At 42.5% G+C, this 22,244-nt stretch overlaps 2 protein-coding genes across 3 annotated transcripts in view; one reads left to right on the forward strand and one right to left on the reverse strand.

Moving 5' to 3' along the window:
* The window catches only part of rmnd5b (required for meiotic nuclear division 5 homolog B), an 89,621-nt gene that overhangs the window by 52,027 nt on the left and 15,350 nt on the right, over positions 1 to 22,244 (forward strand). The window lies entirely within an intron of this gene.
* LOC132823123 (E3 ubiquitin-protein ligase NEURL3-like) lies at positions 161 to 20,653 on the reverse strand. Of its 2 annotated transcripts, XM_060836667.1 has the most exons (5): positions 20,536 to 20,632; positions 12,472 to 12,621; positions 7,169 to 7,714; positions 5,111 to 5,233; positions 161 to 1,740 (listed from the first exon to the last, which is right to left on the reverse strand). In XM_060836667.1, the coding sequence occupies exons 2-5, from the start codon at positions 12,554 to 12,556 to the stop codon at positions 1,502 to 1,504; spliced, it is 993 nt and encodes a 330-aa protein (XP_060692650.1). In that variant the 5' UTR covers positions 12,557 to 12,621; positions 20,536 to 20,632; the 3' UTR covers positions 161 to 1,501. The 2 variants fall into 2 exon arrangements, with proteins under 2 accessions (XP_060692650.1, XP_060692651.1); XM_060836668.1 differs by lacking the exon at positions 12,472 to 12,621 and having other exon boundaries at positions 20,536 to 20,653.

Genomic DNA, 22,244 nt, shown 5'->3' on the forward strand with positions numbered 1-22,244 from the left:
CATGGAAGCTGATCACTCCATATGGTCTTTCTCTCAACTTGGTGAAGAAATACTGGATGAGAGGGTGGACAATGTCTAACAATATTATCTCTAACAACACACAGTAGGTGCTTCCTTGCAATTCTAGAAACTAATATTTAATAAAAACAAGACATCATCATTTTATAAAAAATATAAATCATTTATGTACATTATAAAACCATGAGTTCAATCATTACAAAAAATGTAAAGTTGAAAAATCCTAACACAGAAACTTGCACGTATAAACAGCTCTTATAACACAGGAAAATTGGGCAAAGCATTTCATAGGATCATTGTTGGGACATTGAGATACTTAAGGAGCTAACGGAACAGAGGAAAGAAAGATTGGCCAAGGGGATTGAGTTAAGGAGGGCCTTAGAAGGGACAGGTTTAAGGAGGGGACTTAGAAAAGTTAGAGCCTAGGTAACAAGCAACATTCATTAATTGTGCAGCAATTAAAATCAGGAAAATGAGAAATGTCGGAGGAAGCTCAGAGGTCCCAGAAGCTGACACAGCTGGAAATGGTAAGATCTACAGAAGCACAAGACCTTCCTTCTGATTCTTAGGCTCTGATCAAACATTAACATTTCATTTCACTGAATCAATGGCAAGAGCACAATATAAAATCTGCAGCACAGAACCAACATGTTAAAGTGAGTGTCAGAGTGATGTCTGTCTCTCATTCAGGTTTACCTCTCACAGGGTGACAGTGTGAATCCCAGAAATCTACCCCATACACCCTGACGTTTCCAAGGTAAAGAAATAAGAAAATTGTTTTGCAAATCCAAAAAAGGTTGAGGTGGTAGTTTTTTTAATGTTAAACTTATCCCACGTCAACTGCTTAATCATTGGATAGAGGCTGACATGCAGTTTCTGAAGTATTGGGGATCTATGGACAATAAATAGGTAATATCCAAAAGCCTAGATAATATTGACCCAAGAGGTTTGTAGATTGTTATAGTGTGTGTCCTTCAATTATGCTTCACCTCTCCCAGTTGACTCACTTAAAAAAAACCCTCCAATTCCCTTTGTTTGGAACCTCATTCTCATTTTTAGCTGTTTGCCTGATTTCTCTTATGCCTTCAACAACTGGGGCTACTTCCTCTTTCTAGTTCAATCCTTACTTCTCTAACTAAAGTCACATTGTGAAACTTTTTCTGCTGCTACCCATCATAACTTGACTTTCTTTCATTAGTGCCTTTAATAGCATCTTGTTCTCCAACACAAACTGCACGTCCATTTCTTCATACTCTTGTCAACCCCATGTCAGCCTTCTCCTGCCTGTCTGGCATTTCAATACTCCCTCTGCGTTTCCCATTGGATTAACTACCTCGTTGTCACACATGTATTATCTTCCACGGGACCATGTCAAGTGCTGCAGAACAGATGATTCATAAGATAATGAGCCAAGCTGCTGACACTAAAAGAAATGTCATTCAAAAGCTCAGACCAAGTCAGTTCATATGTTAATCTGGAGGTATTAACTGCGGTAAGTTTTGATGATCTCTTTGATGGGTTGTCTGCAGATTGGGCATTTAGAATTCTTGCTGAGGAGCTTCTGGCCACAGCTGTAGCACACACACATGTGTCCACATCTGTATAACACTGAGTCAACCTGGCAAGAACAGCAAACAATACACTCTTCATCCACAGACGCCGAACCCTGGGGTGAAGGAGTTGATGATACTTTAGGAACAGAAGAACTGGAACCAGAAGTGTCTGAAAATAAAAGGTTTAGATGGTTAGCATATTAGCTAAAGATGTTTTTCTTTGACAAAGACAAATCTACACTAAATTATCAAGGGTTGGTTAATATTCTTATTTGATCTGTATTGCTGGACTAGTCAACACATGAAATATTCCAATTTTCAATTATTTATTGTTGCTGCAAGAGAAATGCTTTAAAGACATTAGAAAATAACACAAATATTAGAAGTTTGATTTTAAAACATTCAGAATACGAGTCATTTTGGGAAAGGATAGGCTAATTTCTTTGTAATACACTGAAATTTCACGAGGTGGTAACTGAATCCTGAGAAGAGTATAAAGGCAGTAGGAGTATACTTAAGAGGGAAATCAGGAGAGCAAAACGGGGACATGAGATAGCTTTGGCAAATAGAATTAAGGAGAATCCAAAGGGTTTTTACAAATACATAAAGGACAAAAAGGGTAACTAGGGATAGAATAGGGCCCCCTTAAGATCAGCAAGGCGGCCTTTGTGTGGAGCTGCAGAAAATGGGGGAGATAGTAAACAAGTATTTTGCATCAGTATTTACTGTGGAAAAGGATATGGAAGATATAGACTGTAGGGAAATAGATGGTGACATCTTGCAAAATGTCCATATTACAGAGGAGGAAGTGCTGGATGTCTTGGAATGGGTAAAGGTGGATAAATCCCCAGGACCTGATCAGGTGTACCCGAGAACTCTGTGGGAAGCTAGAGAAGTGATTGATGGGTCTCTTGCTGAGATATTTGTATCATTGATAGTCACAGGTGAGGTGCTGGAAGACGAGGTTGGCAAACATGGTGCCACTGTTTAAGAAGGGCAGTAAAGACAAGCCAGGGAACTATAGACCGGTGAGCCTGACCTCGGTGGTGGGCAAGTTGTTGGAGGGAATCCTGAGGGACAGGATGTACATGTATTTGGAAAGACAAGGACTGATTAGGGATAGTCAACATGGCTTTGTGCATGGGAAATCATGCCTCACAAACTTGATTGAGGTTTTTGAAGAAGTAACAAAGAAGATTGATGAGGGCAGAACAGTAGATGTGATCTATATGGACTTCAGTAAGGCGTTCGACAAGGTTCCCCATGGGAGACTGATTAGCAAGGTTAGATCTCATGGAATACAGGGAGAACTGGCCATTTGGATACAGAACTGGCTCAAAGGTAGATGACAGAGGGTGGTGTTGGAGGGTTGTTTTTCAGACTGGAGGCCTGTGACCAGTGGAGTGCCACAAGGATCGGTGCTGGGCCCTCTACGTTTTGTCATTTACATAAATGATTTGGATGTGAGCATAAGAGGTACAGTCAGTAAGTTTGCAGATGACACCAAAATTGGAGGTGTAGTGGACAGCAAAGAGGGTTACCTCAGATCACAACAGGATCTGGACCAGATGGACCAATGGGCTGAGAAGTAGCAGATGGAGTTTAATTCAGATAAATGCGAGGTGCTGCATTTTGGGAAAGCAAATCTTAGCAGGACTTATACACTTAATGGTAAGGTCCTAGGGAGTGTTGCTGAACAAAGAGACCTTGGAGTGCAGGTTCATAGCTCCTTGAAAGTGGAGTCGTAGGTAGATAGGATAGTGAAGAAGGCATTTGGTATGCTTTCCTTTATTGGTCAGAGTATTGATTTCAGGAGTTGGGAAGTCATGTTGCGGCTGTACAGGACATTGGTTAGGCCACTGTTGGAATATTACGTGCAATTTCTGGTCTCCTTCCTATTGGAAGAATGTTGTGAAACTTGAAAGGGTTCAGAAAAGATTTACAAGGATGTTGCCAGGGTTGGAGGATCTGAGCTACAGGGAGAGGCTGAACAGGCTGGGGCTGTTTTCCCTGGAGCGTTGGAGACTGAGGGGTGACCTTATAGAGGTTTACAAAATTATGAGGGGCATGGATAGGATAAATAGACAAAGTCTTTTCCCTGGGGTGGGGGCATCCAGAACTAGAGGTCAGAGGTTTAGGGTGAGAAGGGAAAGATATAAAAGAGACCTAAAGGCAACTTTTTCACGCAGAGGGTGGTACGTGTATGTAATGAGGATGTGGTGGAGGCTGGTACAATTGCAACATTTAAGAGGCATTTGGATGGGTATATGAATAGGAAGGGTTTGGAGGGATATGGGCTGGGTGCTGGCAGGTGGGACTAGATTGGGTTGGGATATCTGGTCGGCATGGACGGGTTGGACCAAAGGGTTTGTTTCCATGTTGTACATCTCTATGACTCTATAATTAAGCTTTTGAGTTTTAAAAGGCTTTGAGGGAAATTGGAGGCTCCTGAATTATGCAGCTGAACTGATTTGATAACAGAAAGCAGATGGTCCTTAGGCAAGGTCATCTTTTGGCAGTAGTGCTCTTGCATTTTATCATAGAACCCTTAAAATGTGGAATCAGGCCATTTTACCCTCTAAAGCGTATGCCACCCAGGCATACCCCTGCCCTACTCTGGGCCTGTACACCTGCATTGCCCACTGTCAATCCACCTAACCTGCTCATCGCTGGACTGTGGGAGGGAACCCATGCAAACATAGGGACAAAGCCTGTGTGGGGTTAGCACAGTCACCTGAGGCTGGAATCAAATCCACGTCCCTTGCACTGTGAGGCAGGAGTGCTAACCATTGAGCCAGCATGCTGCCCAATCTTATGATATGGTGAATTACGTATTAGTCCACTCAACAGGATTTGCAAAAGGTTCTTTTCCTGATTGGCTTAAAGGGTGCAGTATAGATCAGACACTATCCTTCAGAGTGAGCATCTTCGTTTCAGAGCAACTAAAAATAAAGGGTTAAAGCTATTTATTCTCCACGCTGGCTACAGATCACTGCACTGAGAACAGGTACCAATCCAGCCAGCAGCTTTGCTCTTTATAACTTGGTTCTGTAATAGGTGAGAACATATTTGTAGCATCAGTTAAGTTATGGACTTGATTTTGCAATTAACACTTACAGGTTTGATAATGTTGCAGAAATAGTGTTACAGAGAAAGTGTTCAGAACAATTATCAATAATGGATGGTAAGAACCACAAGGGTTCAACTGGCAACGCTGAGGTACATTGTGATAGGACGGTCTCCACCCAGTGCTCTCACTGAGATCAATCAAGGGAGTTCATTTCACAAAGATACCGGCCTCTTCCCAGACACCAGCATCTAAAAGCTGTGCCAGATTCAGACAGTGATTAACTTTTTTAAAAAATCTGGGTAGAAGATTCCTTAAACTATTTAATTTTGGATCACCTGGTTGAGAAAAGACCAAAAGGCTGAGCTGAGATCAAATCACTTTCCCTCCTCAATGCTTCTCAACCTTTCTGAAATGTAATTGTTCTCAGGAACTAACACCAGGGCGCCTGGGTGTTGCTAATTGCTCTCACCTTTGGCTGGTGTTGTATAAGAAGCTGACGAACAAGAACTGGATGTTTGGGGTTTGTTCACTCTCACAGGGAGGGACGGCTGAGGTGCTGATTTGTTCTGGGAGACGCAAGTCATGGAGGGATCTAAAGAGGTAAAAACACAAGTATTTCATTTAGCAGATTGAGCATAGCAATACAGACTAGGAAATGAAGCACCGTTAATCTGAAACAATCACATTCTGTAATTCGTAGTTTCATCTAATTCATTAGTAACAATCTGTCCATGCCTAGGTTCATTAACTATATGTACAATGTCCTATTACACACATGAAGTATATCTTCAAGTGTACAACCTGGAGATCCTGATTTACCAGCTTTAAGAGCTGAATGCACTGGATGTGACACTGAGGGCGAAATTAAAGGAGCTGGATGTGTCACATGATCTATCCAACCAACTATTTAAGCTGTAAACTGAAGGAGGCAACTGTCAGCTTGCAGGAGCTTTCCCGAGAGAACCCAGGCTCTGAGATTTGAACGAGTGTCGCATCATTATCACTCGTCCTAGATTGGATTATATTAACTCAATCTATGAAATAATAACCCTCTAAAGGCATAACAGATGTGAAACAACTTTGCTTGCTGCTGTCCACAAAGACCTAATGATCCCGATGGGAGAGACTTCCCCTTTCCCAACAGCAGGATAAATCCGTGACAGATCCAGGAGTGATATCAGTGACCAGGACAAGGAGTCAATCACATTGAATTAATCTCACAGACATAAAGCTGAAGTTAAAAGCATCTCAACCTATTAGTTGAAGTTTACGGATGGTTAAATAAATGGTTATGACTGGATTAAGACTGGAACTGAAACGTAAATGAAATTTGACCAACATTAATATAATAATGTTTGGGATTCTTTTCACAATGGGGAAATTTGACATTCCACAAATCAAAGGACAGCTTAAATCAGGAAACTTGAAGCTGTTTATCAATAATTATAAACTTGTTCGCTGGCAAAAACATAATTACACCCCATTCCAAAAGGTGTAGCTTTTTAAAGAATTCTTTTTTGCAGTAAAGTGAGCAGTTTCAAAGTGAGAGTTTTTGTCAATTCATTGACTGCTTCGCAACTTCTCTCTGGGTGACCTTGAGAGTATATCCTCTGGAGCATTGTATAATCACCGACAGCAACTTTGAGATTTCTGTGTAACACTTTCCAGTTGTGGAATCTCAAATATTGCTGTCAGTTCCAATGGTGAAATCCCAAGCAAATACTGACAGCTTGATCATCATTACCACCACATCATCCAGGCAATTGCCACTCAAGTGCTTCAAGCTTTGAGTGTAATCAATCCTCATGTTGATATTATAGTGAGCTGCAGTCTTTAGTTATTGAAACATGTGACTTAAATTTGGATGAGTCCAAATTAAAACCACCACATTTAATAATTGAATAAATGTGGTTGGGAGGGTAGACGTGGGTGTCCCTCTAGCTGCCACTTTGGGTGGAACTTAGTGCAAATGGAATCCTCTCCGTTTTAGTGTTTAACTTTTAACATCGCTTTGAAATGACGGATTTTCAATTTTGCCAATTTCACCCACGCTCTCAATGCTTCTGATTCTCACTGGGCTGCAATCCTGGGGCTCCCAAGGAGCTCATTCAAGTTGAATGGGAATCATGGATCCAGAGGCTGTGGGAATCATGGATCCAGAGCTGTGGGGGCTATTCACCTGCATCAGGCTTCACAACTGAAACTAAATCTGCCCTGACACATCTACACACACGCGGGGAGCAAATCACTGACTCACCAGAATCCCATCTAATTTTCTCTTCCTCATTTGGAGCACTGAGCTCAACGGCAGTGCTTCAAGCTGTACTGTCTGGAATGAGCTAACGTGTCACAGAGCAGTGACCATTCTTGGCCTCTCCATCCTTTGTGACTCAATAGCATATCCCATGGTGTGTTTACCCACAGGGCCATCAGTACAGGAATGGCCTAATCTAAGCCAGACTGCACAGGAAATGACAGAGTATGATGTAATGAAATGTTCTATCACATCTTACAAAAGTATCCTCACCTAGAAGCTGGACTTCTTGTGTTGTTCCATACACATCGATGATGACCCACAATGGCCAAGACACCAGCAATCCTTTCATGAGGAGATATTCCCTTCCTTCGTTTACAGAGTACAGGAAGTGTCCTTGGCTGTTCACCCAGAATGAGATGACACTTCCCTCATGAATGCACTGCTGGGGTAACGCGCTGACCCAGAAGCCATGCGCTTCCTCCAGGTCTGGGCACACAAACTTGGGAAGGGCATCGGGGTGCATCAGGGAGGGGTCGAAGATTGTGCAGCCTAGTCGCATTCCTCCTTGCCACGACTCCTCTGTCTTTGTGATCTTCAACCTCACTTTCTCCTGGATGAGAACTGGACGGTTGGTAAAGGTGATCCCATTACAGAAGCCTGACTTCCTCCATGCACAGTGATGGGACGAGTCCATCTTTATTTGTGACCCTTTGGTGTACGGATGGAAGAAAAGGGGACTGAGTGAGGGAGCTTGGGTTTGAAGATGATTTGGCTTTTTTCCACAAGCAGACCGTGGGTTATTTCTTTGTTCATATTCTGCAAATACATAACACAGAAAGGGGTTTAGTGTTACACTGGTGTGTGCAGGACAGGTTTACAAAGAGTTTGGTACAAAACAGCTGAGCATTACTCTGTTTTACTGCCCACTGTATGTTTAAGAAATTATCCAACACCAGATAATTACTTACACTTTGCATCATCCATGTAACATTTAACACAACTCTAACTGAGAGGCAGAGTGAACCACCTCCGAGAACAATTACCATGGAGTAGGTTCCATAGCCACAGACCTGACATTATTGCTTCCTTGTTTGGACTAAATATTTGCATTTGAAGCATTTTGTTGAACCTGTTATGTTTACACATTCAATTTCTGTTGAACCACTAACACGTAAAGAGAAACGATGGGGGGGAACAGGGCTGGAAGAAGTGAATCAAACATTTTCACAATGGTGGGCCATTCAACCCATCAAGCCTGTTCCATCACACAGTTAGAAAATGGCTGACTGAGTGGAAGTGCCAATTGACTCCAATTCACACTTCATTCCACATTTCAACATTCCTTACAAAATCTACCAAGTTTTAGTCTCACATATAAAAAAATCAAATTGTTCAGAAGAAGAGAAAGTCATTGTGTAAAGATGCTTTTCCTGAACTTTGTGACAGGTGGCCCAGCTCCAATGGATTTTGACCCTGTCCAATCTATTTATAGTCTTCAGTACCTTGGTGACTTAATCCCAGAGTCTCCATGGTCAGAGGAATGGTCAGAATGGTCAGAGGTCAGCTGCTGCAGAGGAATGTACGCCTAGTTGATATAACATGCCCTCATTGTTTCTTCAGTTTTCAGGGGATGTGGATATCACTGGCAAGGCCAACATTTCTTGGCTGTCCCTAATGTTCTTGACCTTAACGGAATGTTTGGCTATTTAAGAATCACCCACATTGATGTGGGCCTGGAGTCACATACAAATCAGACTGGCTAAGGATAAGGAGAGCAGGCTTGCTTCCACATGAGGGTCTTAGAACAATCAGTAACAGCTTCATGGCCTGGACACCACTACGTTTCACCAGTATGTATCAGAGAAACTTTATTTTTTAAAGTTCAGAAACTGTAGCCAGCGATTCTCATCAAGTGGCAAAGATATTGATGGCAGAAATCACTTAATCCTTACAGTGCAGATAGAGGCCATTTCAGCCCAACCCATCTCTCCAATTTTCCAGACCCATAGAGTGGGTCTGCATTTTTCACGGCCAACCCACCCTAACCTGCACATCTTTGGATTGTGGGAGAAAACCCACGCAGACACTGATAGAATGTGCAAACTCCACACAGACAGTCATCCAAGGCTGGAATCGAACCCAGGTCTCTGCTGCTGTGAGGCAGCAGTGCTAACCACTGAGCCACTGTATAGGCATGAACAACATTATTACTGATTAGGTTTATAACAGTGCAATTGCTCAGCTGCAAAAATCTTTCACATTCAAATCTTTCAAATGTTAATGCTGTATTTTGTTCAGCTACCTGAGGGAGTAAAGGCTGGTGGAATACTTGGTCATGCAGAGAATTACTTAAGCTTTCTGGACCCATGTGAATTCACCAACAATGATATCTTTGTGGAACTTATTTGAGAACCAGGTGGAGTATTGTGTCTTATCGCTTGTGTTTGTATTGTATCTGCTTGCACGTTGAATAACCAGGTTATTTAAAGAATAAATGCGCTATTGGTCAGTCAGATAGTCATACATTGCAGCATGAGTCACCATTTTTTGGGAAGATCAGGCAACTAGTTATAAATGGCCTTGCCTCACAGTGGTACTGACATGGTCAGGACTTGTTCAGTTTCTTGTAGTTGGCTCAGAACCCAGGAAGGAAAAACATCATCCCTGACTATTTGCAACAGATTGTTCAAATAACAATGGGAAGAATTCTACCAAAACAAGTTAGTCAAAGTCAGTATTAATGACTCATCAAATCATACGGGACAGGAGAAGGCCACTTGGCCCATCATACTGGATCTTTGATACAACTATCAAATTAGTCAATTCCCTTGCTCCTTCTGCATATCTTCCCAGTTTAGGGGATTATTGCAAATACTAACAGATTTTGTCAACCTCAGAAAACATTATGGAGTGTGTTTAGATTCTACAGGTAGACAGATGGGTATCAGCTTTAGTTCAGGTAGCCCCACAGAGTGAAGTCCAATTGGATGCAGTCCAAACGCATCCAGTCCAGAGGTTCTTTAGCTATGGCACATTTCCTTCTTTGCATATCCACCCCAATATTTTAAGGTTTTGCCCTTCTAAAACCACTCATTATTCCATGGATACAGAAGGCAAATTTGAAAGAGTTACACACTCTTCGCTCGGCAGCTGGAGGTCACTGAGGGCTGTCACAAAGCACATCTGTTTTCTAAAAGTTCTTCCTTTCCTCAAAAGATACTGAGTCCTCGGATTTTTTTCAGAGGAATCAGAAACCACTCAGGCTCCGAAGTGACTGGTTTGGTACAAGGATGAAAGGCCTTTTTGATTACACGTAAGCAAATGAGACTTTAGGCCAAAGCTTATGTTTTACAAGTAACGTGTATCATAAAAGGGAGAAATGAAGTCTTGGTTGAGTCAGTGCAACAGTGGGCTGTGTGGAAACAGGCTGTTAGACTCTCTCTCCTTCTGCCCTTCTAACTTCAACCTGTAGGACTCTGCTTCATTTTTCCTGTGTTTAAGGGGGTTTGTTTATTTGGACTGTTTTGTATGTTTGGAACAGCATATCTAAGTTTTGCTTGGGACAGTCTGAGTTCTGTGGGTGTTCTTCATTCTGTTCGCTGTGTTTCATTCTGTAATTTTGAATACATTTTTGTCTGTTTTAAAACCTGGTAGTCAACCTCGCTAATTTACTCCGGGTAACTTTCACTGTACACTTATCGAAACAAATTACAAAGTTATGTTCTGGGCTGCCTGCTTCAGAATATTTTGAGTGGTCTGGCCTAGTTCATATCAGGGCTCACTGGTTCTTTCTTTGCTCACACTGGGACAATAACCTCTCTCAGCAGCTGTCCCAGAGATGGTGCCAAAACTGGGCTCCACAGTATGACACTGGGATACAACAGGGAGAAATCCGTATTCATTCTACACCATGACCATTCTCTACTGTGCCGTGCTATCATTAACTACCAGCAATGGCAAAATATTTCAGATAAAGCCTGATCATGCACAGTCCTGTTGGACAAGTAGAATATTCCAGATCTTCCTGTCAGCTGGTTGACAATCATTGCTTCTTCCGTGTCAATACGCTGACTGCAAAGAAAGCTGGTGCTAGGGCTTTGAAGATTTCTTAGGTTATTATACACCAAGGTGTTTGTCTATTGCAATTTCCAAGACTTTTGATAATACATCAATCCTACTGGCCATGTCTATCCCACTAAAGAAACCCTCATACTGTGTCATACCAAGCCCTACACTCTAAGGACATCCCAGATTCAACCACTCAATTGCAAAGATTCAACTCCATTTGGTCAGGATGATAAACTATTTCATAAAGTTGATCATCAAGTTAGTTTAAAAGGAGCATTTGGGTTGTTTATTCTGGGTGAATGTTGTGCTGGAGGCTTTAAGGACCATCTTTTCAAGGGGACTGATGGATGGGCAACAAATGCTGGCCTAGCTAGGGACACCCATGTCCTGAGAATTAATTTTTAAAAAAACATGCTCCCAATCTGCCCAGCTGTCAAACAGCCTCTCTCTAGGCAACAGCAGAGTCGAGGAGATGAATCATAAATTCCTGAAGATTCCAGGTCAATCCTGGATGCTTGGTGATCAGGCACAGCATGTCATCATAGTTGGGATTAAATGGTGAACTGGCATAATGATGAAATACTCCTCAGACTTGTTCACTGGTGTAAGGTGTACATTCCTTGGGCTCTTTTAATAGTTACTGTGTGGTTTGTTTGCTCCTGGCGGAATGTGTCACTGTAACTGTTGGGACTTGTCCTGAATTTGTTTTTCAGCCTGAGATTGGATCAGGAATTTTGTCTGCTTAATTCAGTACATATCACTCCCCAGGCTTCCAGGGTCATACAGCATGGAAACAGACCCTTCAGCCCAACTCGCCCATGCTGACCAGATTTCCCAAACTAAACTAGTCCCATTTGCCTGCATTTGGCCCATGTCCCTCTAAACCTTTCCTCTTGATGTATCTGTCCAAATGCTTTAAATGTTGTAACTTCACCTGCATCTACAACTTCCTCTGGCAGTTTACTCCACGTACAACCCACCTTACGCGTGAAAAAAAAGTTGCCCCTCAGGTCTCTTTTAAATCCTCCCCCTGAAAGACTGAAGCGACTGGGCTTGTATATCCTCGAGTTTAGAAGAGTGAGAGGGGATCTGATTGAGACATATAAGATTTTGAAAGGATTGGACACTCTGGCAGCAGGAAACATGTTTCCGCTGATGGGTGAGTGCCGAACCAGAGGACACAGTTTAAAAATACGGGGTAGACCATTTCGGACAGAGATGAGGAGAAACTTCTTCACCCAGAGAGTGGTGGCTGTGTGGAATGCTCTGCCCCAGAGGGCAGTGGAGGCCCAGTCTCTGGATTCATTTAAGAAAGAGTTGGATAGAGCTCTCAAAGATAGTGGAATCAAGGGTTATGGAGATAAGGCAGGGAGCAGATACTGATTAGCCATGATCGTATTGAATGGTGGTGCAGGCTCGAAGGGCTGAATGGCCTACTCCTGCACCTATTGTCTATTGTCTATTGTCTGTCACCTTAAACATGTGTCCTCTAGTTTTGGACTCACCTCTCCCAGGGAAAAGACCTTGGCTATTCACCTTATCCACAGCCCTCATGGCTTTATAAATGTCTATAAGGTCCCCGCTCAGCATCCTACGGTCCCAGGAAACTCCAAATCAGCTCAAGTCCCTTGGCTGGATGGCCACTGGCTTCAAAACTGAAATAAAATTGCACAAGGCAGAATGATAGTTCAGGTTATCCAAAGCATCTGCCACCCAGCCCTGAAGTTATAAATCAGGGTTGGGATCAGTATGTAGGAGTTTAGAATGTTCTGAAGGTATACCTTCTGACGTTATTTTATAACCACATTAAATCCTCTGGTAGTTACAGCTATTAATAGAAACACAACTGAAAAATATCAAACATTCGCTGACTGTTCCCACCTAGCAGGAAACTGGATCAGCCGGTTTTTGCTCTTTCATTTAGTGAGTGAGGCAAATCGAAACTCCAGTTGGTGCACCTCATTCTTGACGTGCTCAGAAGGTTGCTAGGAACACTCTCAAAAACACCGACTCCAACACAGGTTACTACATGCTCACCAATATCAAGTCCACTTCAAATAACCATGCTCTTTTACAGAACAAATGTGAAAATAACTCCTAATTCATCCTGTCAACAGGCCAGGATACCAAGACATTGTTCAGAAGTCTCAGGATATACTGTCTATCCAGTGCCCCCTCATTTTAGGTCAAAACAAATCCAAGCTTCGTTATATAAAAATGATCCGGTGCCTTGGAAACTATTGCCTGGAGCACAACCTCATATTGCTCTCAAGGACAGTACTCCTGTTCTAGTGCTGGTCCAGATCATCACATTACCCCAGTCACATTTTCACACAAGTTAAATATAACACCATGTCCAAAACAAAACTTTTTACTACCATAACAGCTTCTGATTATGCTGTCTTTACTTACATATGGGAAATGTATCAGCCATGAAATGTACAGGCCCTTCTTTTTATCGGTTTTGGTATATTCTTTTGCTGCTATATTGGGGTCTAGGCTTGAGGTGCTAGGTCTCACCCTTTGACACACACCGACCACGTGTACCTGACTAGCCAGATTCACAAACAGGAGTTGACTCAGGGTCCCACAATTGATTCTGAGGGATGACGTTCTGACATCATGAAGCTCAGCCACGTACTCATGATGTATTGCGAACGGAGAGAAGTGAAAACAGGTAGGGGCAGCACCCGACAGCTGTCTAGTTACAGTGAAATACTGTGTTCACGTAGGACTTTGTCAGGAAGATTTATTACAGCTTAGATGCTGTAAATTGTGTTCAAAGACTCTTTCTGCCATTCCTTGGTGAGAGAGAAAACAAACAGTGGGTCATGTGGCAGCACGATTTCTGAAAGCAGAGGTAGCTGATGTGAGCACCTCACTGGGTAAGTTGCACTGGCTCTCCCACACTGTAAATGCCATTGGTTAGTTCTGAAACAGGACTTTGCAGACAGACACTTTGTTCCATTAAATTTCCACCTGCTCAACAGTTACATTCCAATGCAGTGGCAACAGTCACATCTTTAACATTTCTGTGTGTTCCTGTGTGACTGCAACTATCAAAATCCATGCCAGGGGAATTCCATAGAGTAAATATGTCATTCAGATAAAAGCATGAAATGAAGGAAATCATTAACTAAACTGAAAACAAAACTAAAACTCAATGTCCCCTCTCGCCCTACCCTCCCATTGATGCTGGGAATACTCACTGTAGTGACACTATTAGTAATTACATTTTCAAACTAGATTGAGCACTGATTCTCATGTCCTTGCCTGGCTCAAATCAACACAAACACCTTTCAACAAAATATCCTTTAGACATACCCACTTCCACAGGAGCTATAATATATCGAAAATGTACACAAATAAATATTTCTCTGTTCTCTCAGTTTCACCTGGTGATGTTAGAGTTGATTATACAATTGATACTGTGTTTGGAATCTCTGATATGCCTAAAGTGTAGGATATTGTGGGAATTTTATAAAAAGTGATCCTCCCGGCTGTCCAGTGAGAATGTTATGTCTGCCCTCTCGGGAACTCGCTTAGAAGGTTGTGGATTCAAGCCTCATTTGGCCATGAAACCTAGGAAAGTCTCCAATGCAATATTGTCGAGCTCTCATGTTGTTCAGGTAGACCAATTCCTGATAGAGTCATAGTCATAGAGATGTACAGACCCTTCAGTCCAATCCGTCCATGCCGACCAGATATCCCAACCCAATCTAGTCCCACCTGCCAGCACCCAGCCCATATCCCTCCAAACCCTTCCTATTTATATACCCATCCAAATGCCTCTTAAATATTGCAATTGTACTCGCCTCCACCACATCCTCTGGCAGCTCATTCCATACACGTACCACCCTCTGCGTGAAAAGGTTGCCCCATAGGTCTCTTTTATATCTTTCCCCTCTCACCCTAAACCTATCCCCTCTAGTTCTCGACTCCCTGACCCCAGAGAAAAGACTTTGTCTATTTATCCTATCCATGCCCCTCATAATTTTGTAAACCTCAATAAGGTTACCCCTCAGTCTCCAACGCTCCAGGGAAAACAGCCCCAGCCTGTTCAGCCTCTCCCTATAGCTCAGATCCTCCAACCCTGGTAACATCCTTGTAAATCTTTTCTGAACCCTTTCAAGTTTCACAACATCTTTCCAATAGGAAGGAGACCAGAATTGCACGTAATTTTCCAACAGTGGCCTAACCAATATTCTGCAACATGACCCCCCCAACTCCTGTACTCAATACTCTGACCAATAAAGGAAAGCATACCAAAAGCCTTCTTCACTAGCCTATCTACCTACGACTCCACTTTCAAGGAGCTGTGAACCTGCACTCCAAGGTCTCTTTGTTCAGCAACACTCCCTCGGTCCTTACCATTAAGTGTATAAGTCCTGGTAAGATTTGCTTTCCCAAAATGCAGCACCTTGCATTTATCTGAATTAAACTCCATCTGCCACTTCTCAGCCCATTGGCTCATCTGGTCCAGATCCTGTTGTGATCTGAGGTAACCGTCTTCGCTGTCCACTACACCTCCAATTTTGGTGTCATCTGCAAACTTACTAACTGTACCTCTTATTCTCGCATCCAAATCATTTATGTAAATAACAAAAAGTAGAGGACCCAGCACTGATCCTTGTAGAACTCCACTGGTCACAGGCCTCCAGTCTGAAAAACAACCCTCCACCACCACCCTCTGTCTTCTACCTTTGAGCCAGTTCTGTATCCAAATGACTAGTTCTCCCTGTATTCCCTGAGATCTAACCTTACTAATCAGTCTCCCATGGGGAAACTTGTCGAACCCCTTACTGAAGTCCATAGAGGTCACATCTACCATTCTGCCCTCATCAATCTTCTTTGTTACTTCTTCAAAAACCTCAATCAAGTTTGTGAGACATGATTTCCCATGCACAAAACCATGTTGACTATCCCTAATCAGTCCTTGCCTTTCCAAATACATGTACATCCTGTCCCTCAGGATTCCCTCCAACAATGTGCCCACCAGCAATGTCAAGCTCACTAGTCTATAGTTCCCTGGCTTGTCTTCACCGCCCTTCTTAAACAGTGGCACCATGTTTGCCAACCTCCAGTCTTCAAGCACCTCACCTGTGGCTATCAATGATACAAATATCTCAGCAAGAGGCCCAGCAATCACTCCTCTAGCTTCCCACAGGAGTTCTTGGATGAAGGGCTTTTGTCCAAAATGTTGATTCTCCTGCTTCTCAGATTCTGCCTGACCTGCTGTGCTTTTCCAGCACCACACTCTCGATTCTAATCTCCAGCATCTGCAGTCCTCATTTTCACCCAATAAACTTAGGCCTTGACTTCTGTCTCAGTGGATGTAAAGAATCCTGCACACTGTCGAAAAACAGCTGGGAAGGCTCCTGATGTCTAGACCAACACTTAACACAAAAGCAACAGCTACAACTTGGTCATTGGTATAACCTCTGCATGTGGGTCCTTGCTGTGTACAAATATGCTCCTCTGTTTCCTAACCACAATAGTGATTGCATTTTGAAACTACTTCACGGACTGTGACATGCTCTGGCATGTTTTTCCGAAATATTTATTATCAAATGTCCTGAATCAAAAAAAAACACTCTACATAGAACAAGCCCATGACTGACTGATACTGGATATTTCCGAATCAATGCATTCAGAGAGATTTAGTGACACTCCTCTGGAGCTGGTGGGGTTTAAACCCAGATCTTCTGGCACAGAGGTAGAGATACCACCGTGCCACAACAGCCCTCAGACAGACAGTGGAAACACATCAATAGCAGAAAAGAAATCGCTAAACATTGCCAGTGTGGCTTTTTGAGGTCAACACTGAACATCCCATGATTCATTCCATTTAATATTTTTAAAATAATGTTGCATTTAGCATTGTATTGTAAGCCTACATTTTATGACAGTATATGTAACATTTTCAGGAACATATCTGAAAGCAATGAAAAGACTATCTTAAATCAGTTTATACTCTCCTGAAAAAACATTCATGAAAACTAAACCTGATGAAGAAGCAGCGCTTCGAAACCTAGAGCCTCCAAATAAACCTGTTGGACTGGAACCTGGTGTTGCGTGATTGTTAAACTTTGTCCACCCCTCCAAAATCAGCATTAACTACAGTACAGTGGGTGAAATGTTCTTTAAGCTATCATGGGATAAAAGGGTTTTCTGCTCACTGACTGGAAGGGTCATCTGTGGATTGAGTTATGCTCCCTCAGTCTTTTTATTATAGCCCTGTATCACAAACTCTCCCCATTTCAAGACAATTTCACTCAGAGGTCACTGGATGGTTGGCATGGGAAATGGGATAAATAATCATCCTGATGCAGCCCAGAGTTTGAGTCTCAGATAGGAGTGAAGCTACATTGTGGGAATAGGACTGAGGGACCCCTGTCTAACCTTGATACATCCTTCCTAAGACACGATTAATTCCCTAGCAATAACATGTGCCCTATGATGAGCACAAAACCCACACAAAATAAAAAAAAATCAAAAAAAAAATTCAGAAGATATTTAAGCTCTTTATGCCTTGGTGTTGTTTGAAAAAGAATGTTTTACTTGTCTTACTGGTAGCAGAAAGTAAAGGGAGTGGGGTGTCAGTGTAGCTGGCCCTATACTGTAGAAATAAACAAGAGATAAATACAGGTGCAGTACTGAGTGACTGGCTGTTAATGTTTAATGCTGGCAGGTGGCAAGTGGTCACTGAAGCAGCTCAAGTTTCAGTTTGTTGCTACCCAACCAGACACAGCTACCATGGCTGCAGTTATCAAGGCTTTTCAATTTCCTGGAAATAAAGTATTTACTGATAGGCAATAATAAAAGTGCACAAGAGATAGTGATTTACAATGTCCCTGTGTTTTAAAACTTGCTATCGAACAACAGGATATGCAATAGATAAATAAACGGTAACAGTCTATCATTGCAGACCGAGATAGCATTTGCCAAACTTGCACAAATAGGTGTTTGCTGAATTTTAAAATCAATCTATACGTTAACACTTTAAGACTCCAATGTTCTAGGCACTTGAGCAGAGGTTCACCAGATCCAGAACCCCCACACATCAAATACCTACATTTGCATCTCTAATTATCTATTTGTTTCTCTTGTATATGACGTGCTTCATTCCAATCACAACAATTATACAGACTTCAGTACAGAAGATTGGTTGGTGTGTGAAACAGACTATCCATTCTTTCTTACCTATTCTGTGTTTCTGCCAAAGTCAATCATTAAGTCAATAATATCATAATATCCATTTTTATGCAATTCAACCTCACTGTTGAACAGGTTAAAATGAACAATTTCAACAACTGACTTTAAGAAAATAAATGAGTTCATAATCTTTAATACCATTGGTTTATCCATTGGGCAACCCAATCTCTACTTCTGTCTCCATATCTGTATCTTCATCACTACCTTCCAACTCCCTCCTTTAGGATTTAGTGAGTTTGACCATCAGAGCCATTTTTAAAAGAAAATAATCTTATTATGTATTCTGGTTTTTAAAGAGGATGACTTACTATGGGCCAGGATTATGAGAAATATTAGCAACAGGAACTTTCTGAGAATAACAGATTCTAAATAAAATGTATTTGTTTCATTTGAGTTTTCATTTGTTGCAAAAACTGAGGGACATCAGATTGTGGAGGTTTTACCTCTGCCTCATCTTTATCAATATGATCTCATTCAGTTGCGGTAAAATGAGCTCTGGCAGTTAGGGTTCCCAAAACGTATTAGAAATATCTTATAATAACACCTGCTTGTTGAAAGAATGACTTGGAGGCGCCGGTGTTGGACTGGAGCGTAAAAAGTTAAAAATCATACAACACCAGATGAAAGCTCGTGCTTCCAAATAAACCTGCTGGACTATAACCTGGTGTTATGTGATTTTTCACTTGTTTAGAGAAAGCCTGTTGAATATTGTAGATGAAATAGGAACTCCATTGGGAAAGGGAGTGCCACCGTCAGGAATTCATGTTAAAGATGTTTCTCCCAACCTGTGGTTTGTTGCAGGTTGCAAAGGATCTTGTTGCAAAAGGACAATGTCACCACTCCAAAAAATTGAGAATATAATTGTTGAAGCTTTTGTTAATAAACCAAAATATGATCTTTAAAATGGCCCAAATTATGACCTTGGTTTTAAACATAGAATCTCACTTGAAAGAGGAAATCTTCCATTTGGTTCCTTGTGAACAGAGATGGCCATCATTGCTTTCTCGAATATGAGGTGTTCATGGAGAATCCTAATGTCGATTCGTGTATTTCTGTGTATTCCTTCTGTGTTTGGTTTGTTCTGTTTTAACAGCAAGTACTGATAACATCGGAGCAAACAACTTTGTACAAATTACCACAGAAACATTCACACAATGTAGCATTGTTGTGAAGTGGTTTCTGTTTGCACTAAGACTTTGGCAACCAAGCAAATGGTGCCTGAATAATGCACGAGGACATTGCTCCGAGTCTCAAACAAAGTTAAACCAGACACATGGGATAGGGTCATCGTAATCCGTGTCTAAGTCTGTTCAGACTTTGCATGTTTCTTCAAACTAAAACTGGGTTTGAAATGTGAATATTGTGGGGTCTGAAATATTTGGACTTATTGCATTGGTCAGACTGTAGACCCATGGTTAGGATTTTGCTTTTACTGATAATACTCCACACCATCTTGCTACTGGACTCCAAATGCGTTTGCTCGTAGTTGCACAACATAAAGATGTCAAGTCTATCTGATCTGCAGCTAGATGGTTTATCAGTTCAAGTCAATGACTTCAACATACATTTTTGTTTAAACTGTCCTGAGGGTGCTGCACTGTCACAAATGTTATTTGTCAGAGGAGTTTTTATTCCCATGTCAGTTAATGGTAACAGCCTTTCAGCCTGTGTTCTGTCTAAGGCACTGATCTGAAGGGACAGCTAATGATGCTGTGGCAACCACAGTAGGTCAGGAGCTAGGTATTATCTGGTGTCTCAGGTCTTGAATCCTCTAAGCCTTTGGAATATTCTCCATTGGCCGAGGTGGCTACAGCTGCAACAATATTCAATAATGTTAGCACTTTCCAGAACAAAGCAGTTTCCATTATCATTATCCCTGTTTGGGATGTCGCTGTAAGATCATTCCACCTGCCCACTCCTGCTTGAACCTGAGTATTGGCTTGTTTGGGAATTCTGCAGAATCCAGAGGAGCGGCGAAACCGATCAAATCTCGGGATTACTATGGATAAACTAAAAAAAACCCACTGATTTAAAAAGCTTTGAGCAATTTTAGCAGCCATCAGCCCTCTCCAACATATCCGACGTTACATTTGTTTAATTCCTCATGATTAATCTATTGAAGTCCTTTTTTTAAAAAAAGGAGTCTGGCAATTGAGCTGAAAATTGAGTCATTTGCAAACGACAAGCCAAAAATGTGATTTCACATCGAAATTAAACATCCCCTTTTCAATGCCAATAGAAAAGACAAGCAAATCCCAGCAAGGAACAAAGATTTTTCTCTTTTCTCCATTCGCCACATTTAGTGCACATTCTCTTGCCATTGAAAGGAGAGATCAGCTGGCGGTGTTTCTTACCTCTGGGATTGTGTTTGATGCAGCTGATCCCCATACTGAGCGGCATTGAGATGCTTCCCTTTGGCCAGTCTCTCCCTCGCTCCCTATCTGAGCTGCTGTCTCGGAGCTGAATTATAACGCGGCGCTCCCTGACGCGCTGCACAAAAGAGGAGGAGCTGTTGTGGTGAAACTGCTCCAGCCCCAAAGCCATTCACCGGTTCATTCCTCCAACACTTGTCAATCTGAGATGGAGCGTCATGAGGTGGCACCCGCCCTGGTTCTGCAGCAGGTCCCTGTAGAGGGGTATCTGGGTTAGACAGGGGGCATTAGCTCCGGGAGATCTGCACTGGGCCGTGCATCATTTGCTTTCAGGGAACAACACAAACCCCACAATGAACGAAGAGATCATTCGGCCCATCGAGTGTGCATCGACCCTCTGAAGAGCATCCCACATTATCTCTGGAACCCTAAATTTCCCATGGCCAATCCACCCTAACCTGCATATCCCTGGACCGTGGGGGGAAACCTGAGCACCCTCAGGAAATCCAAACAGACACAGGGAGAATGTGGGAACCCCTGTAGTGGACAGTGAAGTAGGTTATCTCAGAGTACAACAGGACTGATGAAGAGTCATCTAAACTGAAAATGTTAGCTTGCTGTCTCTCCATTGATGCTGAGCTGAAAATGTGTTGTTGGTTAAAGCACAGCAGGTCAGGCAGCATCCAAGGAACAGGAAATTCGACGTTTCGGGTCAGAGCCCTTCATCAGGAATACGGAGGAAGGCTTCCTTGCAAGAGGATTCGCAGTAGGTTAAAATCTTCGAGGAAAAAGTGAGGTCTGCAGATGCTGGAGATCAGAGCTGAAAATGTGTTGCTGGAAAAGCGCAGCAGGTCAGGCAGCATCCAAGGAGCCGGAGAATCGACGTTTCGGGCATGAGCCCTTCTTCAGGAGCAAGTCTAAAACTAGAACATAGAAAAATACAGCACAGAACAGGCCCTTTGGCCCACGATGTTGTGCCGAGATTTAATCTTAATGTAAAAAATAATAACTTAACCTACACACCCCTCAACTCACGGCTCTCCATGTGCATGTCCAGCAGTCACTTAAATGTCCCCAATGACTCTGCTTCCACCACCACCACTGACAACACATTCCATATATTCACAACTCTGTGTAAAGAACCTATCTCTGATGTCCCCTCTATGTACCTTCCTCCTAATATCTTAAAACTATGACCTCTCATACCAGTCAATCCTGCCCTGGGGAAAATATGGGTGGCACGGTGGCACAGTGGTTAGCACTGTTGCCTCACAGCGCCAGAGACCCGGGTTCAATTCCCGACTCAGGCGACTGACTGTGTGGAGTTTGCACGTTCTCCCCGTGTCTGCGTGGGTTTCCTCCGGGTGCTCCGGTTTCCTCCCACAGTCCAAAGATGTGTGGGTTAGGTGAATTGGCCATGCTAAATTGCCCATAGTGTTAGGTAGGGGTAAATGTAGGGGTATGGGTGGGTTGCGCTTCGGCGGGTCGGTGTGGACTTGTTGGGCCGAAAGGCCTGTTTCCACATTGTAAGTAATCTAATCTCTATGTATTCCTCTCATTACCTTGTATATCTCAATCAGGTCACCTCTCTTCCCCCTCTTCAGAGAGAAATGTCCGAGCTTTTTCAACCTTTCTTCATAAGACCATAGGTTTAGGGTGAGAGGGGAAAGATATAAAAGGGACCTAAGAAG

The sequence above is a fragment of the Hemiscyllium ocellatum genome, chromosome 16 (genome assembly GCF_020745735.1).
Source record: "Hemiscyllium ocellatum isolate sHemOce1 chromosome 16, sHemOce1.pat.X.cur, whole genome shotgun sequence".
Taxonomy (NCBI): Eukaryota; Metazoa; Chordata; class Chondrichthyes; order Orectolobiformes; family Hemiscylliidae; genus Hemiscyllium; species Hemiscyllium ocellatum.